This window comes from Podarcis melisellensis, assembly GCF_964234715.1.
Source record: "Podarcis melisellensis genome assembly, chromosome: 4".
Classification (NCBI taxonomy): Eukaryota; Metazoa; Chordata; class Lepidosauria; order Squamata; family Lacertidae; genus Podarcis; species Podarcis melisellensis.
This window is the reverse complement of record NC_138531.1, coordinates 39,633,380-39,660,540: the sequence shown is the minus strand read 5'-3', so window position 1 is coordinate 39,660,540 and position 27,161 is coordinate 39,633,380. Positions and strand designations below refer to the sequence as shown.

General features: G+C 38.9%; 1 protein-coding gene across 6 annotated transcripts; it reads left to right on the top strand.

Moving 5' to 3' along the window:
- Positions 1-303: 303 nt before the first annotated feature.
- Positions 304-23,976, top strand: AP1S2 (adaptor related protein complex 1 subunit sigma 2). 6 transcript variants are annotated; one of them, XM_081907743.1, is made up of 6 exons: positions 753-916; positions 4,183-4,361; positions 6,120-6,228; positions 7,429-7,566; positions 14,149-14,241; positions 22,053-23,976. In XM_081907743.1, exons 1-5 carry the CDS (start codon positions 905-907, stop codon positions 14,191-14,193), a joined length of 483 nt encoding a protein of 160 aa, XP_081763869.1. In that variant the 5' UTR covers positions 753-904; the 3' UTR covers positions 14,194-14,241; positions 22,053-23,976. The 6 variants fall into 6 exon arrangements, with proteins under 6 accessions (XP_081763871.1, XP_081763869.1, XP_081763868.1 ...); XM_081907745.1 differs by lacking the exons at positions 753-916; positions 14,149-14,241 and adding an exon at positions 304-703; XM_081907742.1 differs by lacking the exon at positions 14,149-14,241.
- Positions 23,977-27,161: the final 3,185 nt, after the last annotated feature.

The following is a 27,161-nucleotide window of genomic DNA, read 5'->3' as shown; positions in this document are numbered from 1 at the left end:
AACCCAATTACCGGTGGGGGGGGGGTGAACGACCCTGCGCATGTGCAATCGGTGCAATTCTGTCGAGGCTTCATATACCGCCTTGTGTGCCTGGGTGGGTGGGCAAGATGAGGGCGTCCCCGTCTGATTGGCTGATCTGCTTTCCCCTTGTGCTTTTGATTGGCGAGATGCGAGTAGAGGCGGGGGAAACACAAATATTGCGTCTACCCGGCTTTCTGATTGGTCCGCCTCGCTCTTGTCACAACCCGCCGTGTCCGGATGGCTGTTGCCTGCGCACCGGTTACTACCCGCTCCCCAACCTTCTGTCGTGCGGTTCGGCCTCAGGGATTGGCTGCCCGGGAAATCCTTCCTCCTCCTTTCACCAACCCCGCCCCGCCGCGCTCCCACGCACACCCCGCCCCTTGGGTACACCCTGGTGTCCGCTGCGAGGGGGCGAATGAAGTTTGGTGGCTGAAGAGAAGAAGTGGGGCTGCCCGCCCGCCCCCTGCGAAGAGCTCCTGGCCCCGCCTCCTGGCCCCGCCACAGTTGGCACGGCCTGCTCGCCGTCAGGAGCCCCTCCCTTCCCTCGCTCTGGTGGGGAGCGTGGCGGCGGTTGCTCCCTGCGTAGTTTGAGAGAGCGCTGAGCAGACACCCTCCACACGCGCACACGCACACACTCGCGCAGAGACACCGGGGCGCGCGCTTCGAACGCTCCTGACTAACGGTAAGTGATGCGGCGAGCCTGGCCTCGCGCGGGCGCGCGCACCTGTGCCTCCTTATAACGGTCAGAGGCGTCTCCTCACGGAGCCCCCTTTTTTTTTTTAATACGCCAACGGGTGGGAGGCGGGGGGAGGCTGAAAATACCGGCTGTAAAGACTCTCCCGCTGCCTCTTGTTCTCCGCCGTCGTCGTGTGCATATATAAAAATGTGCGCCCAGGTACAGGAATACACAGCGCGTGCATTTGTATACAAGCCGCGCGGGCTCTACGTGCTGACAAAAAAGAGTATTTTTCCTCGAGGTCTTGGCGGGGTAGATGCGTCGGTCGAGCTGTTCGTGACCCGTCAGTGTTAGGCCCTATTCTGAAGGAGATGGTAGGAGTCGGAAGGGAACGCGAGGGTCATCTAGTCCGACCCCTTGCAATGCACGACTCGTTTGCCCAACGCGGGGCTCGAACCCACGACCTCGCTGAGATCAAGAGTCTCCTGCCTGGCCCCTTGGCGCTGCCCTCGGTCGTTCTCGTGGCCCCTGATGCCACGCTGGCTTGGCAGGCTGCTTGCCTTCGACAAACACAAACACAACAACACCCCCTAAAGAAAAAAGACTATTCACTTCTTGTAGCATTTTATTGTGGATTTTGCTTCTGGTGGCCGTGGTTGTAGTTGGACCCGTGCGCGATTCCTCATAGATGGGATGCTGGAAGGAAGTGGATGTATGAGTGGGGTAACCAGCTCCTAACATGCGCTTCTCTCTCATTTTTGAGGAGGGGGATGTAATCCACACGCAGCCTGGATGAACAAAGGTGGCTCCCCTCTCCCCTCCATCCCTTCCCTGCACATGCTTACATGCGAATTTGAAGCGCTTAAAGCCTAAAAGCAGAATGGTGCTTGTCCTTAGTGTGGTCTTGCATATGTATGCTGAGAGACCCTGGGAGAAGGAGGGACAGAGATCATTTTTTGAGCATGAGTGCTTTAGCCTTCTGGACAAATATTGGGGATTGCAGGTGAGCTGCTTTCCACTAAGGAGATTAGCCACTAGAAATGTATTATAAATAAGGTAAGCTTTTTGCCCCATGGTATTATTGCAGTTTTGATTCTCCATACAAATAACCCATTTAAGGACACTTCATAGATCGGATTAGATTATGCCTAATGTTCTGGGATTTGTAAAATAGAACAAATCTATATTGCTCTGAAGTTCTCTGGGAGGACTTCCTTTTGTTTATTCTTTGCTCCTCTTCCTGTATCTCATGTGATAAAGTGAGAGATACATCACTATATTCAGATTGAGAAATGTGTGGTTTGTGTGGTACTAAATTTCCATATTTAACTGTCCAGACTGCTCTGGCTCAAGAATACAAATTGCTTTTTAACTTGTATTTTTAAAGAGACAAATGCCTTTAAAGTTCAAAGTAACTCTCTTGTAACTTTCACTGAGGTCTTCTACATAGTGAGGAGAGCTTACAGAAAAACAACTTCTGCAAGCAAGGCTTAGTCAAAATCTTTGGCTCACAGCTACACACCTCATGAACTTGGTATTTTCATGTTCTAACTCCATTTTGAAGATAATACCCTAAGTAGGAATGGACCTGTCATGGCTGTAGCTACTTGTAAGAGGGGCAAGTTTTATATTTGTGTGTGGCCAAAAAGGTCTAGGTAGTTCCTTCAAAAAGATTTCAACTCCGAAATTCACTTGATCTTAAGAAAGAACTGCATGCATATTTGGTGTGTGTGGATATTCTTTAGTACAAATTTACTTGACCACAATACGTATAAACAAAAAAAATTCCTTCCAGTAGCACCTTAAAGACCAACTAAGTTAGTTCTTGGTATGAGCTTTCGTGTGCATGCACACTTCTTCAGATACACTGAAACAGAAGTTTCCAGACCCTTCTATATAGTGAGAAGGTGGGGAGGGGTATTACTCAGAAGGGTGGTGGGAATGGGTGATTGGCAGATAGCTGTGATGAGCCTGTTCAGTGTATCTGAAGAAGTGTGCATGCACACGAAAGCTCATACAAAGAACTAACTTAATTGGTCTTTAAGGTGCTACTGGAAGGAATTTTTTTTGTTTTGACTATGGCAGACCAACACGGCTACCTATCTGTAACTGGAACAATATGTATAGTTGGTGATAAGAGCTGTTCATCCCAGATGCACTTTGTTGAACTCAAAATATAGTGTGATGCTACATAATTTTCTTCAGTATTTTCCACCTTCTGAAACCAAAGACCTATCTTCAAGTATGGCTTGCAATATGTGAATCACATCTCATGTTTGAAGCATCAACGTTCCTGCTTTTTTAATACCATTTAGTGTGGATGCCATCACTTCCTCTTTGACCTGCCTCCTCACCACATATCGTTCAGGCACAGTTATCAAGGCATTTTAAAGTTTATAAGTTGGTTCTTTAGTATATTTTGCTTGTTTTTAGCTGCTTCTCCCAGGTTGTTGCATTATATGTTCTTTTCTTCGCTTTTTTTTTTTTAAAAAAAATGGAAGCCTGGCCATAATGAACCACAAAACAATACTCATTTATCTGTTACCTAAATTTGCTCACATAAGTAAACCTTCCACAATCTGTATGGTGGATTATGTGTAATGCTTGCATAAATGTTTGCAGGATGATGTCTTTCAAGTTGAGTGCAAAATTTGTTTACAATTTCTGTATAGCTTGCTTGCAGAAAGAAGTAGACATAGATATTGGAAGAAGGCTAAGGCTAGTCTGACCAACAGCATTATATTTTCAGCATTGTTATTTTATGTCATATCTTTTGTGTACAGTAGAAGAGTCAGTGTAGAAGAATGGGCTGGTTTTTAATAAAGTATATTGTGCACCTGCAACAGCATAACTAGATCAATAGTCTTTGGTCCCCAGAAGTTATAGGACTAAAACTTCCATCATCCCTGACCATTGCCTAAGCCCTAAAATGGCTGGGGATGGTGGGAGTTGAAATCCAACAATGTTTGGGAACCCAGAGTTGAAGAATACTGACCCAGATAACAAGGATCTTGCTACTAGAGATCTGTTTAATATGAAATTTATAGCTTTTCAGAGTTGAGAATTTCTATTGCTGTGCAATGAGTTCTAGAAATGTTTATAAAAACAGCAGCAATTTTAACCTAGGGCATTATGCTACATTTGTCTTCAATGGGAAGATGTTAGTAAATTATGATTAATTGCTGTAAATATGTTTTGCATTTAAACTTCACTTGTATACAGTTGTATACAATTTAGATAACTTGATAAAACTCACTACTGTGTTTATCTTATCCAGATTTTTCAAAATAATTATTTAAAAATATGAGCCACTGTCTATCTTTTGAGATTCCTTGATGTCCTTTCCCACAGCCTGCTTTTAGAGCTTAATTGGAAAGAAAAATGCTGGTGATCTTAATGTTCAAACGCTTTCTCAAATGTATAGCACACACTATGCAACAGGACTGAAGGATTGACATGAAACTGTGTTTTATTTAACTCAACAGATGCAGTTTATGTTGCTTTTTAGTCGTCAAGGGAAGCTGAGACTTCAGAAATGGTATGTCCCATTATCTGACAAAGAAAAGAAGAAAATCACAAGAGAACTTGTTCAAACAGTCTTGGCCCGTAAACCGAAAATGTGCAGTTTTCTGGAGTGGAGGGACCTGAAGATTGTCTACAAAAGGTGGTTTTCCATCCTTACACTTACAAGTTCTATCCAACAAAAGATATATTGAATAGTAGAAATAAGGATTTCGTCTCTTATGTGTGAAAAACATATTCAACTTTCCTCAAATATAATTCAATAGCATTGTAGGAATGATTCATGTCTGCAGTACTTTTTCTGTGTTGTAAAAATGAGATAATTTTACACTTAATAAAATAGTTATGCACTCAGATTTTTCATTAAATGAGGCATACATATTTGAAAATTATGTTTTAAAGGCTATTTAATGTACTTGAATGTAAAAATGTTACATCATTTTATTTTATATAAGCTAGGACTTGATTTTGCTCAAATATAGAAAGGTTGCACAATTACACTATCTTATTCTTCTCGCCTGTTCAACTGTAAATTTAAGAGCTATGAAATGTACTGTCTGCTTAATGCCGTGAAGGAAAATTGTTCTTGATACCACAGTGAAATTATTTCAATCTTTGTTTCAATAGGTAAACAGATCAAGTACTACCTGTGCTTCAGTGCATTCATAAATCTCTCACAGTTGGAAGTGTCATGCCCTGCAAAACTACTTAAAACTTTATTTATTCATTTTATTTGCCGATTTTCTACAGCTGAGAAAATGCAATCAAAAATTAAAAATATTGTTAAACTGATAATACAAATGAGGACTTACTGATTGCATCTCACTGAAACAAGCCACAATGCCACACTTCAAATTAAGGGACAAAGAGAAAAGTCTTTGCCTGGCAGATAAAAGGTTGTTTCAGGCATGCCCCCCTGGAGAGAGCATTCAACAAGTGGAAAGCCATCATTGAAAAGGCTTGATCTTGTGTTGTCACTCTTCAAACCTTCCATGAAAGAGGCCCACATAAAAGTACCTAGGATGATAATTGTGTTCTAGAGTAGGGTGGGGAACCTTAGGAGCCCCTCTCTTAGCAAAATCACTTAAATAATGCCAATGTAGGCAGAAATAAAAGAAATCCTGATAACACTGTGCTGAGGAAAATGAACAAAAGCAATGTATAAATAGGCACATGCTGCTTCAGGAAACACCATTTTACCTTTACTGGTTGCTAAGCAACTCCTCTACCCTTACTGGCTGGGTGACTTATGGATAACAAAGGTTACCCTTAAATTACAAACTGCTGTAGCACTTCCAACACCCTTACAGGCCTCTATCTCCATTCAGGCCACACCCTTCACTCTGGATCCGCCTAAAGTGATTTGCCTGGCTGTAATGTGTTCTTGAAATGTATTAATGCACCTTCCTTGCCTGGGTGGAGGATAAAAGGTGTGTGTGTATTTAGGAACCTCTGGCTTTTATTTGGCAGAATATAGCTTACTGTACAAGGTTAAGTATCTCATTCTACACCCCACTCACTACTGGCATGTGGCCCTTGAGATGGAAAAGATTGCTGGGGGTAGTGCTTCCACAGCCATCTTGAAAGTTTGTTTTCATAAAAACAATAACTGCTATTATGATTATTCTTTCCTATAGCTATTGATTGAATAACTGTTGATAACACACTCAAATATGAAAATGTCCACAAACTGGCAACTACAATGAGGTACTTGGAAAAAGCCATAATAAAGCTATTTTCAAGCCAGTTTGTAAAGTTAGTGAATTCAGGTTAATTTTGAAAGTTAATGCATTACTCTGAGGAAGTTGGCACAGTTAATTTCTGTGAAATATGTAATGGGTATGTATAATTCTTAAAACAATCTGGCAGTTTCATAATTAGAGTAACATGTTTCTTTCAGATATGCAAGTCTCTACTTTTGCTGTGCCATTGAAGATCAGGATAACGAGCTAATAACCCTGGAAATAATTCACCGTTATGTGGAATTGCTTGATAAATACTTTGGAAGTGTAAGTTATTAATTGGTTTTTCTGGTCTCTGTAGGTGACATCCAAGGATGTCTGCCTGTTTGGGCAGTGGAAATCCACTTGTGTAATGGGGCTTGGGTTTCTCTTCTCCCCATGTTCTCCCTGCTGCCACATATTCCCAAAATCTGCTCCAGAATTTCTTTGCAACCTCCAGAACAGATTTGGGGGGTATATGGGGGGGGGGGGAGAAAGCAGAAGCCTCACTGCCTAAGTAGATGCTCACTCAAGCTCCATTGGGTCTCATCCTATATTATAAATTTCTGTAATGAAGTTTTTTATTTATGTAATACACAAATTAAGATGACTTATTTTTCCTGAAGAAAATAAAAAAAATGTTTTAATACACATAAGAAATAACAACTAGTGCTGTCTGTACATGAGTGGAACAGATTTCTGAAGAGGGCTTTCTCTTCCTCTCCTCTCCCTGCAGCCGTCAAAATTTACTCATGAGGTTTGCCAGATCTAGATTAACAATAGCTTTGCCCTGGGAGCGGGGTGGGCATGTTGCAGGGATAAGGAAAAGAAGAGGAAGCTTCACTGTGGAAGTTTGCTTATGTTACATTAGTTTTCACCCTCACAGTTCTTTTGGGGAATTTTAATATTATTCTGCACTCTGAAAAGTGCTGTAAAAGAATAATAAATTTTGTATTTTGATTTTATATTAAGAGCATGTATGCATTATTACTGTGAATGAGAATAAAAAATTTATCTATTGCATTACATTATATAGGTCTGTTTCCTTAATGGGAACTGTTAATGAAGTCTGAAAGTAAAGAATTTGTCAGATTGCATGTCAAATACCAATACTGTATGTAACAAGCAAGAAACTAGTATTTCTTCCATCAGCAACTTCACTGAATCTTCTTTGAAGATATTCAGTAGTGTGCTGCTGCTGTTACAAATGCTATTACATAATTCAGAGAACTCTGTGGTATATATATGAGGCCTAGTTGATGAGCTCAAATGATACACTTATTTAAATGCCTGTTCCTTATATTTTAATGTTACTATTTAAATCAATATTAATATTTTCTCAAAAGTTTGTTCCTTACCAAATCCGTGACTTGGCCTTTGGTGATCACACAGAAGATCATGACAATGTGTGTTTCTTTAAAAACCACAAGATCTTGGCACCTTAAAGAAGGGATTAAAGCTCAACATGTTTTTTCCTATGTTTTCTAGGTATGTGAACTTGATATCATCTTCAATTTTGAGAAGGCTTATTTTATTTTGGATGAATTTCTTTTGGGAGGGGAAGTACAGGAGACCTCAAAGAAAAATGTTCTTAAAGCCATTGAACAAGCAGATCTATTACAAGAGGTAAGAAATTTGTTTTTTTGCCAAAGCTCCACCAGCATGCTTTACTCTTTTCTAAGAAAAGCATCTTATTTCTCCAGAAGTTGTTGAAAAAGCTTTTCAGCATGTCTAGCATGTAGCTTCTCCTTAATAGTCTTCTGTACAATATTGCTTTACCCACTTCTTATTCTGTTAGCTAGCATCACTATATTCAGTATATAACCTATAAAGAATAGTAATACTGCTTTATTTTTTTTAAGGTTTCCTTTCATAATGTGTTTGGTGTTGTATGTGTTGCTAGACATGCAGCTACTGTCTCCATATGTTTGTCTTCTTGTCTAGGCATTTCTGTTGTTTTTATTCAATTAATTTATATCCGTTTCTTTTTATTTAATTAACTGAATGATTATAACTAATTTTTGTCATACCTGATGCATGTATGCCTCTTTCATTGCTGAAATCCAGAAGCTAGACTCTCTTCTTTGAGACGCTAAGGTATAGTTAACATTAACTGTTTTAAAAACAAGTAACAGTGCCATAGCTAACTTAAGTAGATGTACACTGTGCATTTAGAAAATAGTTATAACACTAGTCTTAGAACGGTAGCAAATAAAGTAGACTTTTGGGTTGAAACTTTGCACCTCAGCTGCTTACAAAATGCATTTCCTGTATTACATTCTGTTTTTACTTCCTGAGAGAAGCCCGAAGAGACTAACAGAAAACAATTCAATTAACACAGCATCAGAATAATCAATATAACAAAGCATAGCATATATCAAAATATGAAATATGTCAAAGCCATAAATCTTTGAAATACATAAGAATTAATTCAATAGTAAGGGTCCTGCTTCTGGCCTTGTTGTTCCCACCCCATTTCCCTTTACCTAGCCTCATTGGTATACAGATAGCAGCTGCATAAATGTTAGCGAACTCTGTTGCCTTTAGTGCACTGATTTAGAATTAGGGTTTCAACACAGTAGTTGGAAGAACTCATTTTTTGTTAGGCTACATAAAATTCCTAAATGGTGATAGCATGGAACTGGCACTACAGATGTTTTGAATGATGGTTCAGAGACATGTTATAAATACAGCAAGTCTGTTTCTACATAAAGGAACATGGATTTAGCCTGCGTGCTTGTACAGTTATGCAAATGTGAACATTTGTGGCTTTGTATTGCAAACATGGGTGGTGTTTTGAGATGTGTATTTGCTTTGCTTTGATATGTGTTTTGTTGAAGTCCCATCTTTCAGTCCTCCTGTATCCACTCATTAGTGAGACTTTTAAAATAATAAACCATAAATTTATCCTGGTAATTAAGTGGCCATCCCATCCAAATATATATTAACTTCTTGGGTTTTGCCACTTCAGAATATATACACTGGGACTACTTGTTTAAAAGCATTCTTCATTAAAAATTCACTGCCTTTAAAATACTGGTATACAGTACTAAGGAGAAGGCTCAACTGAGTAGAAGTTTTCGTACGGATGTTGACAGTGTAGTGATTCTGAATTCCCACAAATACTCTGGCTTGTTCATATTATATAGGAAGCTTTAGAAAAAGTTGCAGAAGGAGCAGGTGGCAAACAGAATACTGTGATTAATACAACAGCCATCAAGACTGTTGTGATTGCATACAGGGTCTTTCAGTATATATTTTTCCATTTTCTTAAAATGTTTGATTCTTTATTCCTTCCATGAGGTGTAACCTGCTCATGCTTATTTAAAGTGCATGTGTGCAGTGCATGTCTGCAAAGTTGGCCATAGGGGCAACAGTCTGCATTGCTGAAGTGCCTATGAGCCGAGGTGTTGGATGCAGCAAGTCAAGCTTGTGCAAATACGGATGGTAAGACAGATGGCATAGGAAGGCAGAAAAAGGCAATGAGTAGATGGGTGGGCTTTGGTCACTAAACCTCCAAACTTAATCCTTACCTGGGGGTAAGCCCTGCTGAATTAAGTAGAATTTACTCCTGAATATACCGTACATGGTTAGGCTTGCAACCTCAAACACAGCTGAGATTATTTTTCTCTGTTAACCTATCCACAGGAAGAAAATGTGATATTGGAGATTAGGGAGGAAGGAATATGAATTAAAGGGGTGGGGGAAGATTTTTTAATTTTATTTTTTTTACAGCTACAACACCGCACTTTTAACAGGTTTGTTTCATAAATATGATTTTACAGAGGTTGGAGTGGAAGTTGAAGGGAGGAGGATTTCCCTCCCCTAACAGATTTTTAAGTATTATAAAACAGAGGAAATGAGAACAGAAAGATTAGACAGGTGACAGCCGCTTGTACACACATAGCTATACATACCTCATGGGGTTCTGGGGAGAGAGTTGAGGGCCGCTGCCAGGAAGAAAGGCAAGCAGAAAAGTGGACCCCATAAGAAGAAGAGTTTGGATTTGATATCCTGCTTTATCACTACCAGAAGGAGTCTCAAAGCGGCTAACATTCTCATTTCCCTTCCTCCCCCACAACAAACACACTGTGAGGTGAGTGGGGCTGAGAGACTTCAAAGAAGTGTAACTAGCCCAAGGTCACCCAGCAGCTGCATGTGGCGGAGCGGGGAATCGAACCCGGTTCACCAGATTACGAGTCCACCACTCTTAACCACTACACCACACTGGCTCACTGAAGGGTCTGGCAGGGCAGCTCTCCGAGCACTCTGGGGCTGCAAGTCAGACATAGCAATGCCTCTGTGGCCAGGGTAAAAGAGAAAGAAAAAAGGCGAGTCAGGGGTGTGTGAACCTCCTCCTCCTCCTCCTCTTGGTAATGTATTTTTGTTGAGTCTATCCACTTTGTGAACTACTGCATGCCATGGTCTCCTCTAGGGATTCTTCAAAGTGCTGGCTATATGTTAAAGAAAAGGTAATGATACAAAGACAAACCATGTGGCAAATGTCATGTCTATTATCTGGTTGGCATTACAGTCCAGAATTTATCTGGCTCCATAGTACTAGTACAAAATATTGGCATACTCTGTTCACATAATTTTATGGTGGATTTGTTTATTAACAGAATTTTGGCTTGTCCTCGCTAGGCAAGCCAAAAATAGTGGTTGCTCAGACTTTTCTTAGCCATGTGCTCCAGTGACTCACTATGCTTCCCTGCAGGACAGGATTGTGGGTAATTCACTGGTTTGACTACTCCAAGTCAAGTTGCTATTGGGCTTGAAGCAACCAAGGAGGTTTTCCCAGCAGGAAAGTATGGTGAGAAGCTTGGTGAACTATGGCCCCCAGGGTATCTGTCATAGTGGTAAAACACCCCCCAGCTTTGAGAAAGGACGGGATCATTACACAGCTGCTAGAGTAATTTGCAGCTAGCTCTATAGCTCCCAAGTTTGGGAGCAAGATTGGCTATTTGTTTTGCTTGGCAGAGTGCAGTGGCACACTAGCTGTTGTGAACAAAATTTTGCACTTCTGTTTTACAGAGTAATTCTAACCTACCTTTCGATTAAAAGTGTCTGAGGTGGCTAATGAACCATAGTAAAAACAATATAAAATGCAGTTCCTTTTGGAATCTCTTCAAGAAAAAAAGTCCAATATTAAATTGCAGAACAAAATCCATAGATTTCTCTTCCATACAAATCCCCTTTAAAATCATAGTTTTGCCAGAACAAATCTTGTTTAAGAAATTGCAAGGGAGGTACAGCTGCCCAGCGGAAGTTGTTGAATGTGTGACATCTAAATGTTAAAAGGAAATAAAATAATATTTTCCCCTTATCAGTTTTACTCTTTCCCATCATCATTTAATTCACATAGACTTTCAGGGTTTGTATAATTGATAGTTTATCTTTTCAACAGTGTGTTATTTACTTTATCTTTTCAGAATTTGTTACTGCAGTGCCTGTGTTAGACTTTGTGTTTACATAAAGTTACAAAAAACTAAACATTTTAAAATTTTGTGGAATTTTGTGTTTCCTTTACATTGGTTAGTGTCTTTTTGGAAGTTAACCTATTTGTAATGGGTGGTGTGTGTGTCATTCCGTTCCTTCGCTTTGGTTGGAATCAGTGCTGCCTTATATGTATGTAACAATCTGTTTGATAAAACAAATGTAAACATAATAAGTAGCTTTTCACTTGGGACTCTGTACAAAAGCTAGACAAGGAAGAGTCATTTATCCTGCCTTTGTAGCTAATACCATAATACTTCCTTCATACCCTAACACTGAAGGATTTTTAAAAATCAGTTTGACAAGCTGAAGCACAAGGACAAAAGAAGGACAATCAGTCCTTCCAGGACAGATTGCAAATGCTCTTATTTAATTGTGTATTTTAGAATTACTTTATTATCAAGCACATAGTTCACGGGGAGGGTTACATTAGTAGTACATTTCCATTATTTTTGGAAATTAAGTACTCTGTTCACTAGAACTGTGATTTGATAAATTAGTGCATCATTGCTTCAAAGTTCTTCATTTCATGTTCTGTGAGTGGACAGTGAGCATGTTCACTTGCAGATAACAAAAAAGATCTCACAAGAATGCATCTACTACTTAAGCTTAAGTTCTGGTGAAATAAATACTTAAGTGATTGCAGAACTGAGCTCCATGCAACCCATTTAAATCGCCCTGGACGTGGCACAAGAAGAAAAGATTTTAAGACCTAGAGATGCCTATTCCGGAACAAAGTGGGAACTTGAGAACAAAGATAATCAGAGCTAAAAAGCCATAGGAGGCAGTGTGATATGGAGTGGGGAAAAATGGGAATAAATGCTTCACTCTTCAATTGCAAGATGCTTTCCCTCAACCACACTCCATATGTTTGCCTCCCCAAGATTTGCAGACACATTTATTATGGCAAAAAGCAGTGAGCAATAGATGTGCTAAGCCCCACATTCCCTGTTATGGCCCAGGTATTGGTAGTGACTCAGATCTGTGCCAGCTGCCAAACATTAGTTCAGCTCCTAAATACAAGGCAGTCAAGATTCTTGCAGTGATAACTTTTTTTTGTTCAGAGTATTTCCATATGATTTCAAACTTTCAGTTAGCTTGCTGAAAATATGGAGAGGACTTGGGACAGTGTTTACATCTAAAGTGTTCTCCATGTTACATACTTGGCCTGACTTATAGGTATGGCAGCAATCCTGTAGCTCTGTCTAGAGCTGTCAGAGGAATGCAAGGCTTTAAACTTTACATGGGAGGACGAAGATCACATGGAGAAGTGAGGGGATGCCATGGTTAAAAAATGAATTGTGTACTGTGTGCCTATATGCACATAATCATTCTGTCCCTTCTACGTGGTTTTTGACTTCTTGTAATATTGGAGTGACATAGGGAAATAACAAACACATTGCACACCTAATGTAGTTATTGGGTTTTTGTAATACTTAGCACTGAAAGAATCAGTACCTATGCTTTGCCTCTGAGAGATGTGTGTTTCTGAACTGCTTGCATAAGTTATGAAGCAAGCACCTTTCTGTGTGGTAAAGCTGTTTAATCTCCCTTAAAGAGATTGTGCTTTGAATTAGATAACTGTCATCGCCCTATTTGAATGTTTGGTACTTTGACCTCAGCACAGAAGTAGTCTTTAAAGTATTTGGTAGAGGCAGGAATATTGAATGAGAACTCTGCCTTGTTCTCTATTGTTTCTTCATCGATGTCTTACATCGTAGTCCTTTGTAGCATGAGGGAATTAATGTATATTACATAGTACTAAATAGTTTGGGAATGGCATAACTCCACTATTGAAAATTATATGCTAACTTTAAGAAAGGCTTAACTTCAGCTTTTTAGGTTTTATGTTGTACTCTTCAGAAGAAAACTTCAAAGAGGCTAGCATTCTCTGAGATACTGTCTTTTAAAAACCCATTAAAAATGAATCCAATAGTTCAGTTACATCTTGCTAAGAGTTTTCAAAGCTATTAGTAAGGAGGAGATCTGAATTAATGTGATCTATTTGGGGACCAAATCAGACACAGTGGGAACTATAATTTATGTGTCTACCCCACTGTCATATAAAGTTGAGGGTCCTTAACAATAAATGGCGTCCATGTGAGACTGACCGGCTAACTGACTTTCTCATGTACAGTACCTCACCTCCCTGTATTCAGTTGCTTCAAACACTTCCCTATTTCTAGCTCCAGTACCAGAAGTGGATCAGGAATGGGAAAAAATGGTTGGCAAAATGAACTGAGAGGAAATAAGGCACAGGAGGATGTTAAGGGTGCAGTGTTCTTGCTGCAAGACCTGAGTCCCACCCCCATTTTATATGGGAATGGAGCTGACAAGTAGGAAGTATCTTCTACTGTCAAATATAGCTTGACTCTTAACAAATGCTCTCATTGTGTTCAGAATAACTTCCCCAACCTGAAGCTTGATTAGCTGTTGAAAAAGAAACATCTTGTTGTGTTGAGTTCTCATGTTTTTTATGTGGAGTTCATTGGAGTTGTTGTCTTTGTCACATTTTCATTAGCTTTGTCCTTGATAACACTGACTTTTTAAGCAATGCAAAGAAGCCATTTACCTGAGAACCTTAGCGGTCCTCATATGTACAAGTGTGTGTAATAGTGGATATTTTTTCAGATAGTTCTGCTACATTTTTTTAAAAAAATGTTTAAACTTCAGACTTGCCAAATTTTCAATTGTGCTTGATTTTGTTTGTAGAGCCAGAATGAAGACTGGGGAGGTTTGTCTGAGGATATCTTATGATTAAGAGCAGTCTAAAGCCTTAGCGTTTTGATCCCATCCATACGATTGGTAACTACCAAATTTACCGTTTTGGTGGCATGGTTTACATGGGTGCTTTGCAGAGTTTTGCACGTGTAATGGAACTCTTGCCTGATAAGTAAAAAGAAGAACAGAAAAGTGGCCAGTGATGAACTTAACCTTGTGCAACACTTGCATGAAAGTATTGAAATATGCTTTGGGTGCTCTTGTCTTATTTTCCTTTCATACTAACAGCATCGGTTTGAAGTGTGTGGTGTGTGGTTTTGTTCTGGTGTTGTTAATCTTTAGGTGTTAATAGAAGTTGGAAGGTTCACAAAGTTTTTTGCTAGGTAGGACCTAATTATGCATTGAAACATTACCTGGAAGGGCCATGAAATTACCATAGGCCTTGCTGCAGAACTATTTATTTATGCTTTACTAGTCAATTTCATAGGACAAGCCTAATTTACATCTATAGTGCATTGCAACATTTTTGTTGAGTATTTTAGAGGAATATGTTACACAAAAAGGTAAGTGTATTTTAAAGAAATCCCAGTGAACATTCAAATGGATAAACTGAAAACTTTCCAGAGCTTAATTATATACAGAGTAGCAGAAGTACTGTCATACCTCGGGATGAATACGCTTCAGGTTGAGCGTTTTCGGGTTGCGCTCCGTGGCAACCCAGAAGTAACAGAACGCGTTACTTCTGGGTTTCGCCGCTCGCACATGTGCAGACGTTCAAAATGACATCATGCGCAGAAGCGTGACCCGCAGACGCGTGTTACATTCGCTTCAGGATGCGAATGGGGCTCCGGAACGGATCCCATTTGCATCCAGAGGTACCACTGTAGTTTAAAAGCCTGGTATCATTTTTAAAGAAAAAAGTTAATTACATCTTCCAGTTTTTTTAAAAAAGCTGAATTTCTTTCAATAGAGTAATGGAATTACATGTAAAACAAGTTAAAACTTATCACACTTATTAATCCTGCCTTACCCCAGTAAGCTTGGGACAGTACAAATCAGGGTGAATAAATGATCTATATTTAAATAATAATCAAAGACCCATTAAAAAACTTCTGTTTTATTTTATTTTATTTTATTTTATTTTATTTTATTTCTATTGCATTTATATCTTGCCTTTTCCCCGAAGGTGCTCAGTGTGACATACATGGTTCTCCCCTTCTTTGTTTAATTCCCAGCAGCTGTTAATAGCAGTTTTCTCAATATACCTTTTAGCAAATTAGGTCAGTAAATGAGCATAGAAATATCAATGACTCAGAAGCCTTCTTTTAAAAGTTTTTAACAACTCTGCAGAAGGCCATTAAAGAGGAGGCAGGATGACCCTTCCTTGGGAGGGAATTCTAGAGCTTGCGCATGGGCACTGAGAAGACCTTGTCTCTGTTCCCAGGCATCCTTTCAAAGTTGTTGGGACACACAAGAGTGATCCGTTGAAGACTCAGTCATGTGCAGGCATTTACAGAAGGGAGTCCTTCAGAAAACCCTGTCCTAAACTGAATGACTTTTAAAGGTTATCACTAGCACTTTGAATTGAGCCTGGAAATGAATTGGAAACCTGAACAGTAGTTGTGAATGGACCATAGCTTTGTGATAGGGCATCTGCTTTATATGCAGGAGATCCAGGTTCAATTCCTGGCATCTCCATGTAGTGTTTAGAATGACCCCTGTTTGAAACCCTGAGGAGCTGCTGCCAGTGAGTGTAGACAATACTAAGTTAGAAAGACCAATTGTCTGCATTTTCCTGTGTTTAATAGGAAAGTCATATGGCCCCCAGTAATCTGCCACATTCTTGACAACTGATAGTTTTGAGACAGTTTTCAAAGGTAGCCCCATTTACAGCACATTGCAGCAATCCAGGCATGGTGTAACTAAGGTATTACATCACCTGACCAGATCTGCAGACTCCAGGAATGGATGTAGCTGGCACATAAGATTAAGCTGAACAGAAATGCACCTGGCCACAGCCAATAATGAATTGGATGTCCTAGAGTTGTTGCTGATCTGCTTGATAGCTGGTGTGGACCCCTAGTGTAGATAGCAGTTGTTGCTAGATCCCACGCCACAGGTGAAGAAACAAGAACATAGGAAGTTGCCTTATTTTGAATCAGACAATTAGGAAGCTGTCTACACTGACTGGCAGTGGTTTTCAATGCTACACAATGCATGCTCACATGGGGCAAAGTGAAACAGAAGGAGCAAAATCTGATGCGGATGGGAACACTGATTCTAGTTTCCAACATGCTTTTTATTGATTTCCATAATAAAAGAAAAATACAAGAACATAATACACAAAGTTAAATGCTCATTTTCACCAATCTAGAATGTGACTTCCTTCAACCTTTCCACAAATCATCCGTACTAATCTTTTTTATACAATTTCGCGTTTGTTATTTTGTAATGTCGTTGATCTATCTGATTCTTCCATTCCTCTTTAGACAATACCCTTTGCTTTTTTTACAGAGCTCCCTTAAAGCCCACCAATGTTATTTGTCCCTCACTTAAATTTTCCAGGTAGTTCGTAAAGCTTTCCCAGTCCTTAATAAACCTCTGATCCCTTAAGTATCTGATTTTCCCTGTCATTTTGTCCATCTCCACATATTCTAACAGCTTCGCTCTCCATTCCTCAATTGTTGGTATACCCTCTGATTTCCAGCTTTGGGCTAATAATACTCTTGCCGCCGTTGTTGCGTACTGGAACAGCTTATGGTCTTTCCTTTTTATCTCCCTTCCTAACATACCCAGCAAGAAGGCCTCGGGTTTTTTAACAAAGGTGTATCTTAAAATTTTCTTCATTTCGTTATAGACGCTCTCCCAGAATCCTTTAACCTTTTGGCATTCCCACCACATATGGTAGAAAGACCCCTCCCCTTTCTTACACTTCCAGCACTTTTTACAGGAACCATACATTTTGGCTAATTTTACGGGAGTTAGGTACCAGCGGTAGAACATTTTCATTAGGTTCTCCTTCAGTATCACGCAAGCCGTAAATTTAATATGTTGTTTCCATGACAACCGGTTTGGTTGGCATGCCTACCTATGGCATGGGCGCAGGAAAGTACATAAAGACTTTGGAAATCATATCTTTAAGGGTCCACTGATTGAGGTATGGGAGAGGTACAGAGACATGCTAGAGCCCAAAACACCGCACTGGCTGTCGCCACTAGAAGTTATGGGTGTCAAAAAGATAAATATGAGGGCCAATTGGGCCACCTACGAACAATTGCTAAGAAAAGAAGAAGGAAAGTGGACAATGAAGCCGTACGAGCAGGTTAAAGAACAAGTCTATGACTGGCTGCATTACTTTCAGTTAAATGACATGTTTAGAAAAGACATTAAAGATAAAGGATATATGGATAAAGCCTCCAGATTTCAGACTGAGATACTAAACAATAATTACAAAACCCTATCCAAAATGTACAGTATGTTACTAGATTGGAATTTAATAGACGAAGAAGTTAAGCCGGCAATGATACACTGGGCTAGGGACTTCGGTCATAATATATACTTTGAAGAGTGGGAAAAGATTTGGAAACAACATATTAAATTTACGGGAACACTGATTCTAGGTTATTGACTAATTATTTTTGTATTTTTAAGAACTTGTTCAAAGACACTGTAGGAGGGAATGCTAGTCAAGGTTAAAGCTGATATAGCTCTTGCTTTGTTGCCTGAGAAGTTAACTATTGTTTCTTTGCAATCTTATGCAGCATCATGAGTTGTGTGCAAAAATGATCTAATGAGAACAGAACATGTTTAGTAAGCATAGAATGCAGACAGTGTTGCAGGGGGACGGAGATTGAAAACTGGAAGGAAACTGGAATGGAGTGGCTGGAAATCTTATCTGAACAGGAACACTTCACATTAGTTGAGAAAGTTCATTTTCTTCTCATTAAGATATTAAATGTTAACTAAATACAAGGCTAACATGGATCCCAGTTGATATTAGAGCAGAAGAATTTTTTTTGGGGGGGGGAGACTTTCCAGTTTAACATTTTCTGGAAAGCCCATATTTTTCATACATAAACACAGTGCTATGGGAATGTCCGCAGGCTATTCTTATGCCTGGTTATTGTGCATGAGAATTTGGGCATTCCTATTTAAATGAGAATTCTCAGAAGGGTCTTTGGATTAGTCTTCTTAGAACTGGTCCTGAAACAGTTATATGAATAGTCTGATTGTACAGAAGCTCTGTGTGAGAGAATTTAAGATCCTGTTAAATTGGCCTTGGTTGGCAGGAAATCCCAAAAGCCAAGTCTCCATCTGAGTAGTTGGATTAACGGTTAGCTGGCTTGGAATGTTAATACAAGTGGTTTTAAAAATGGATTAGACAGAATGTGGTCATTGTGCTTATAGATAATTTGCAAGACTACACTTTATTTTTTTGCTGATGGGGGGGATATTCTAACAATCCCTTGCTTGCAAATTGCCATGCTGAAAAACACATCGGGTGGAGCGGGGATAGAATTTGATGTAGTTAGAGGCATTATCAAAACTGAACAATTTGCGTACTTTAATTTCCACACCTCTTTCTGTGCCTCCAATAAAAAGGAAAAATGACAATTCTATTCAGCAGTACGCAGGCAAAGTTCTGCCTTTTCTACTTAAATGTAATCATATGCAAACAAATAATGTTTGACTATAGCCATGCGTGGTACAGACGAGTCACCACAAGCTTGTTGTGAAATATGGAAGCATGCGTGCACACACACACACACAGCAACATTTTTTAAACAAATGATTCATTGATGTCTAATTGCATATAGTTTGTTAAACATACTACAGTGGTGTGCTTTTCAAACCCTGAATAGCATGTTGTTTAATAATGCATGTGATTGAGAAGATTGGTGTAGAAATAGTGTAATAGCATTAAAAGTAGTGTTAAATAAAAAACATTTGCATTATTGTATGCATGCAAACTTTTGTACTATTTATAAAGAATGTGCACATTTCTTTTGTAGCCACGTCATGAATACTTTAATGTCCCAGTATACTAAATGACTTCATTCACCATGCATACAGAGACGTGATAGAGCCGATTTACTCATGGCTGAATACTTATCCTCAGCTGGACGAATCCAGTCATCTTGAACAAATTAGTTTATCACATTTGTTTTGCTGTTGTATATTTTCTTTTCCTACCATTTGTGATGTCTGTGCTTTTTCTTTTCATGTGTCTTGTCAGCATGCCATAACTTCCATGTTAAATCTTACCAGTAGCACTTGTCATAGCATGTAGTATTCAAGCTGGAATACGTTGAGCCCAACATTGCAGTTTAAATACGCAAACACCATGGTGACTGTATTTTTCAAACTAAGTATGAATTGGTATTTGTGCGTATATTACAAGAAATCCATTGATAGTGAATTATTGTTGGACCCGTTAAATGTTCGTTTAATAGATAATGAGAAAAACTTCGTAGGCCATAGAAAAAATTGTTTATATGACTATACTTCAGTGCACTAATGGAGCTGACCCAAACATTGCTGCAACAGGCAGAATCTGTGCCTGCAGGTAATCATACAGAAACATCCACAGATATTCTGAGCCACTCTGCAATTTCTATTCAGAAATGTGAACATTCCAAGTGTGAGCAGTGGTAGACTAATTCTGTTTACATTGCTCAGGAGGCTGCTATAAAATAGTGATTGCAAAAATAGGAAAGGGGCAGGATTAGCCAAATGAACTATAAGTAATAGAAAATTCCAGATATACGTGTTTTACTTGAACAAAAATGTCAGTTATAGTTCACAAGGGGGTTTAACATTCTGAATTTACAACAGTCTGGGATGTATTAGTATCAAATCTTAGGATGTTTTCCCATTACAAAACTTTCCTTTTTTGTTGTATTGCTTCTGTGAATGTATATGGTAAATGCTGCTTGCATTCTCCTCATGCCTGAATCTTTAAAGTGCTGTGCATGGAGTGCTAATGAGGTGCTGTGTTATGTTATAGCTTTATACAGCTGCATGCTTGTAAATTTCTGTGAATTAGTTTTCATGGCATGTCTATAATAAAGTATTGCATGCACTCCTGACGTGAATGGCTTCTTTTTTCCTCCATCTCTTTGCTATGATATATTTCATGTTTGTGCAGTTGGCCTTTGGTAATTCTAATCGACAGGCATAAAATATGTGAAAACATGTTTGATAAATGATTCAAACTTCAATGCATTTGCATTATTTAAATTGATTCTCAAGCATTACTCAGTTACACATTTTCAAACAGCTGTTAACATTTGTTTGATTGATATTCACAGCTACTATGTAGTTTAAATGCTCCCAGATTGCATCTGGGATGTTAACTAGTTGAGGGTGTGCTTGCTTCATTTACTCATAAAACATTGTTCATTAAGGTGCAAATTAACTTTTAATTTTTTACCCAGTATATGAAAATACACACAACAATAGTCTGATAGTATTTGCATATTGCCCAGAGTTTAGAGTCCATAAGCACTACTTCCTTTAGGTCCTGTCCTGATAGGAGAATATGAACATTTATGTGGATAGCTCCAACTAGCATGGAAGTCCAGCCTATGCTTCACATGGCATACAGTGGCTCTAACCTACCTCACAAATCAGTGAAAGGGAGAAGAAAATACTGTCGTCTTGATCTGCAGCTGCTGATGGAACGTGCCCATTCCCAAGTAGTTCTTGTGTGGCAAGGAGCTGTAGTCTGCCTCACAAATGGGAAGAATGGTGCCTTTCACTGCCAATAGATCTATTTGTCAGGAAACACCTTCTTTACACAGAGCAGATTAGGCTAAAACTTAACTGCAGTGCTATCTCATATCCTGCCCTTCAGTTCTATACACTAGCATGTCTTTCTATCAATGCAGAATGGTGGCAAGTGATCATACTGGTGATTGTATGTACCATCTATGCTAATCTAGAGGTTCTAGGAACATCCCGCCCCACTTGTGATAGTCCATCTCTTTTATCCTTATATCCACGAATATTTAGAAGCATCGTTTATTTCTATGATGTGTAAATGAATAATAAAGGTAAGTGTCTTGTGGTTTCAGTCCCCTGACAATAGCTTTTTCAAAATTTCCAGTTTTAAAATCATGAAGTAGAAATTCTTTTTAATGTGTTTGTCTTTAATCTGGTAAGTTTCGTGGCCCATTTCTGTTCCTTTAGTTGAACATCCAGAAATTCAAAATGCATCTTTAACTATATTCTTTCACATTTTCAATGCTACCTTTTCTGAAAATTGTTGCCTAACTCTGACTCTCTCTTTTTGGTGCTGTGCCTTGTTTAGGATGCTAAAGTAAGTGTAAACTCTCTGTGTTTATACAAAAATTGCAAGTTATGCTTTTAACAGGAAAAACAACATGGTGTGCTTTTCTTAAGGTAGTCTTAGAAACATCTGATGTTCAGCTAACATTACAGTTGCTATCAAATCACTTCAAGAAGTACCATACAAACTTCACATATAAAGTATAGAAATCTAACTTATTGAAACTAGATATGTTGATTCTAAAAAGTTTTAGTGGTATCATAGCATAGGATGGGGAATCTGTGGTCCTCCACTTGTTGTTGGATTACAGTTCCCGTTATTCCTGACCACTGGCCATGCCTGCTGGGGTGGGAATTTTAATAGCAATATCCCCTATCTCTGCTTTGAAAACAGAAAATAATTTGCTTCCTCTGTTTGACGACAAAAGAAAAGGGATGGGTGTGTGCGATGAATACTATTATAAAATGCTTAAACATTGAGACTGTTCTGCATAACTAGCGACTGCTTGGTGCATATCCTGAATTTCATCAATTCCCTATTAACATAGCACATATGGTTTGGCAGGAGCACAAAATCTGTTCATTCTCTAATTTTCCCTCCACAGGAAGCGGAAACCCCTCGTAGTGTACTCGAAGAAATTGGACTGACATAAACTTCCTTCTTTGCTGATGTCTTGTGTGATGTTTCCGCATAACTAAATGTTCACTGCCTTCATTTATTGTTAGCTAATGGTGTTATGATGCTATTTGTCAGTATTACTGTTCTGCTGAGCTACATCTTTTAGACCTACAAGAAAAAATCCATTTACTGTAAAATTTAAAAACAAGGGAATGAAAGATTTAAAAACATTTTTCTGGGAGAAAAGGGATATTACAGTGATTTAAGCCACAGTAATTTACAAGCATTGATGAGTCATAAATGGCAATTTTAGTAAATATATTTTGTAAAATGCCATACATAATGTATCAAGTACTGTACATTATGTCATACACTAAAAAGAAACAATTCCATATGGCAGCCAGTCGAAATGTGTTAATTTGGTTTTGTGTAACCAAAGACTTTTACTATAAAGTCACCATTTGTTATACTCAGTTTAGGTTGTTAGATTGGGGAGAAACAACTGTTTTGCAGCTGTTCATAATACCAAAGAATTCTGTTGAGATCTGCAAGTCCAAGATCTGTTGTGAGATGTTTGTTGCTTTCTTTCTAGCAACACGGTTGTAAACAGAACTTGTATCAGAATGAAATTGTATAGTGTGAAATTCAGCCAGAAAACTGAGTTAATGTACAAAGGGAACACTAGCTGAGGCTACATGGAATTTTCTTTGTTAAAAAACTTATTTTTTTATTAGCTTAAATGCTTTCTTGATTGCTCATGTAATCCTTTCAAAAGTGTAAAGCAGTATTAAACCAGAAGTCATTGAGATAGTTGACATAATCTCAAAGGGAAAAATGTAAGAAGAGAACGCTACAACACATCTGTCTACCTTTCTCCAAGTATATCAACTATACTTAAACCAGAGCTCAAGTAGCTATTTTGATAATCTGACAATCTCTGTGTTAATCATTGTTTTTCATTTTTCATTCTACTTTGCAAGGATAGGTTTACTCCCTAAACCTATCTTTGAACACTTCTAGTGTGTTCAAATCTGAGCACACTAGAAGCAAACATTACACACAAACTCTTTAAGTCATTGGCATACCTTACCTCAGCTAGTTTTTCAAAAGGCTGCAAAGCTATGCACACTTTATTTGGCAGTAAGTAATAATAATAATAAAACAATAATAATAATAATTTATTATTTATACCTCGCCTGTCCGGCTGGGTTTCCCCAACCACTCTGGGCAGCTCCCAACAGATTAAAAACAGAATAAAACATTAAGTCCTATTGAACAAAGCAGGATTTACTACCATATAAACATGCATAGGATCAGGCAACACAAACTTCACAAAGTCTAACTCTGTTTTACTCTGTCTTGCATTTTCCTGCATGTCCTACACTTCACATAGTGCAGAACCCCAGTACAGAACACCTGCTGTTGAAAGCAGTGTGACTTCCTGCACAGTGTGTTTGTGTGTGTTACTGCACGCCTTTCCAATAATATGACTATCAAGTTCCCCTCCTGTGGGTCTATTTGCTGTGATTACTGTGTTCCAAAGCATCCAAATACTTTATAAGCTGTGCCAGGCATTTGAAAGATCATGGCTTCTTGCCATAATCACAAAGGAGAAGTTATGAAAATATCATGTTTGCATAAGATATCCAGGAACCCTCACAGAAAATCTGGAATGAGTTTCAAGAAACATTAGAGTGGCCCTCTGTGTGATGTTGAAGTGATCGAATTACTTGACATTTTAAAAAGTCGAAAGCAATTTTTTTAATGTGTATTCAAACCATGTTTAAGGTTTACAATGTTGCTTTGTATGTGCTTGGTTGGAAGCTTTGTTGTGACTGTGACATAAGCTGTGTGGACACTGTCTTAGTATCACACCAGTTGAGTTGTAATAAATGTTCATTTTTACTCCATTGCTACGTCTGTCTGTTCAGAAACTTGCAGAAGTAATTTGTTTCCTTTTACGGTTAAGAATTTTAATCTTTTTCTTGACAGTTAAATATAGCACTTGTAGTGCAGTAGAGGGTTTTTTTAACAGCAAGCATATCATGACAATATACAACATTTTTTTCTAAGAAAAAGTACTTTGTGTTTTTCAGGAGTTTTGTTTGTTTGTTTGTTTAACCAGTTGTCCATGTTTAAAAACATAGACATCCAGTCAGTGGAAGTATTAGAACACAATTTATAGAAACAAAACTTTGTTCTGTAGCACATCTTAGTTTATAAGGCGTTTTTCTTTTTTCTTTTGTGTTTTTTTCTTTACTTACTTGCAAATCAGTCATATACAGTTCATATACAGCTGGGATTTTTTTCATTTTTACAATCCTACCCCTCACAGAAGCACCAAATATCTACTTATTTACCTTTAACAAAAGACATTTCAGTTTTTAAACAAAAGTATCATTCCTCAGGTCGTATCATTCCTTAGGTCACCATGTATTCTTGCAGGCCTATAACAATATTCTATATAAGGTGTTTTTCCATTATTTCAGAATTAGTATTGTGGTACTCTATTGCAGGGGTAGCCATTGTGGTGCCTTCCAGATATTGTAAGGACTCCCATTAGCCTCAGCCAACTTGGCCAGTGGACAGGGATGATGGGAGTTGTAGTCCAGCAACATCCGAAGGGCACTCTATGTAGCCAGCTCCACAGGGGCAGAGCCGGTTCTCGAATGAAATTTTTTGATATCTACCTTCAAGAACAGCTGAGGGTAACATATTTAGTCTGGCCAGTGTAAAGGCCTGCCTGAGTTTTGGAATGGTTAAGGTAGACAAATAAGGTGCCCGAAAATCAAAGTGGGAGGGGAGCAGATAAGCGTGCCAAGCACTAAATTTCTTAATATAGGCCAGATTATTCTGCTGCTCAATATCCTTCATGCGCTGGTCAATAAAGGTTTTTGCCTTGGGAGACCCATTTTCAGAAGATGCTGTGCTTGGAGGCCACATGTAAGTAGTTTTTGATGCACTACTTTGGACCACCGACTTCTATGAACATCTCGTGCTACTATAGGTAGTAGTCCGGATGGGTTTAAATTTAAGCGAAGCCAATAGTTGAATGTTCTTAACCAGATCCGGGTTTCGACGGAGAGGAGGCCAGTCTCCAGCCGTAGGGCCGCATTTGGTGCACATGGTGGAACGGCTAGAATCTGTCTTAGAAATTTAGACTGGACCATTTCAAGTGTGCGGCAATGATTTCCCATCCAGATTTGGGCCCCGTAGAGTAATTGTGCCAAGGGTTTTGCTTGAAAGACCTCCAGAGCTGCTGGGATATGTCTGCCCCCCTTCATGAAGTAAAAGCGAGACAGTATTTTGGCGCTTTGAGATGCTTTTCCCTAGCATATTTATGATGGGCCTCCCAGACCCCTGTTGACTGGAAAACTACTCCGAGGTATTTGAAAATTTTGACCTGTTCTATTGGCTGATTGTCCATCTCCCATCTGTGATGTCTGTGTCTCCTAGCGAAGACCATGACTTTGGTTTTTTGGTGATTAACCACCAGTTGATCTCTCCTGTAGTAGGCTGAAAATTCTCTTAGTAGCCTTTTGAGGCCTACTTTAGTTCGTGCTAAGAGAACCGCGTCGTCCGCATAGAGGAGTGCTGAAATTGATTTTTCGGCCAATTTGGGGGCATGAAACTCCGGGGATGTTAGGTATTTGACCATGTCATTTATATATAAGTTGAATAAGGCCGGGGCTAAAATACAGCCCTGTATATAATCGGCTACGCAAATAAAGTCTATTCATTAATTCTGAAGGGCACTGTGTTGGCTACCCCTGCTCTGTTGTAATTCACAAGAGACATAAATTTTAGAGTCTTGTTTAAAACCATCAACAATTGATCTCAGTTACATTTAGGTTTTTCTCAATTGCTGAAAAAAATCAGTGTCCAGATGATAACCTTTCCATCCAAGACAAATTTATTGACAGATTATTATTCCTGGCTGTTTTCTGGCCTTTGGAAATGAACATTATCAACTGAAAGTTCATGAGTAGCAGTGTTAGGAATTAAGATATGAAAGCTAGGAGATAAATGGCACCTTATAGCTAGGTTATGGTTGCAACAACGGAATGTCTAGGCACGCTTTTTATAACAAGAATACAAAACTGAAAACCAAATGAACTGCAGCTAAGATATTATATTCATTTCCCACATGGTCTAGTCCTTTCCTTGCCCAATCCCCTTAGAGTCTTCAGAGAGTAGCTGGAAGTGTGGAGGCAGAAAAAGGTCCTCCTTTCCTTCCTCTCTGCAGTTTTAATCTGAAATCTTAGGCGCCCAGAGCTCAGAAACTGCTCATGCTAATGAATTTCCCTGCCACTAATGTGCCGAGAACAATGGGAGTTTCGAACACTGATGGGTAAGTAGCCTGCCAAAATAACTCTTTTTAGAAGTTTAGAGTTTTGTTTTTAAAGAACTGCAGGGCTTGAGGTTTTTTAAATGTTCAACAGTGGTATATATTAACCTCCGAAGTCAAAGATGTGGGTGTTTTGTAAAAACAAAGTCTAGATTGTGAGACGAGAATAAATTATTCCACTGTGTAATTCACTTTTACTACTTTATGCAAATTGTTCATGGAGAGGGAGGTAAGAGCTGAGCAGCTTGTTGAAGCCATATCCCTAATCACAATAAATGTCTAGTTTCTCTGATTTGCAGTCTTCAGCAGGTATAATCCATCCATTAAAGCATAATTGTGTAGCCCTAAGACTACAGCCACACCAAGCTAGCACTCCCTCTGGCACTCCAAGGATGCTGAATGCAGTTGTGTTGTACCACACCTACAGCTCTGATTATAGCAGAAAATGTTTACCTTATTTGTGATTATTATTTGTTTATTTTCCAAAATAAACTTGCATATAGCTCTTGAGGTTGGGGAACATATAAAAGCTATCCCGACAATTACTGTAGCTGATTGTACTCTTAGCAGATCCTGTCTTTTGGTGGGAAGAGGGTTGCAAATAGTGTGATTGGATGAGGGAGAAGCTCTTTAAACTGTGTTAGCTCTCAAATGTCTTGTGACTGAATAATGGCCATTCTTTTCCTTCTACAGCAACCAGCTCCAGTAACCAATCTGCTCTGTATGGTCTCTTCTTCGTATTTACTT

Excerpts from the sequence above, each read along its gene's own strand:
- AP1S2 (XM_081907742.1), top strand. Across the intron at positions 4,362-6,119 it reads CTGAAGATTGTCTACAAAAG|ATATGCAAGTCTCTACTTTT; the intron begins GTGGTTTTCCAT and ends TGTTTCTTTCAG. Across the intron at positions 7,567-22,052 it reads AAGCAGATCTATTACAAGAG|GAAGCGGAAACCCCTCGTAG; the intron begins GTAAGAAATTTG and ends TTCCCTCCACAG.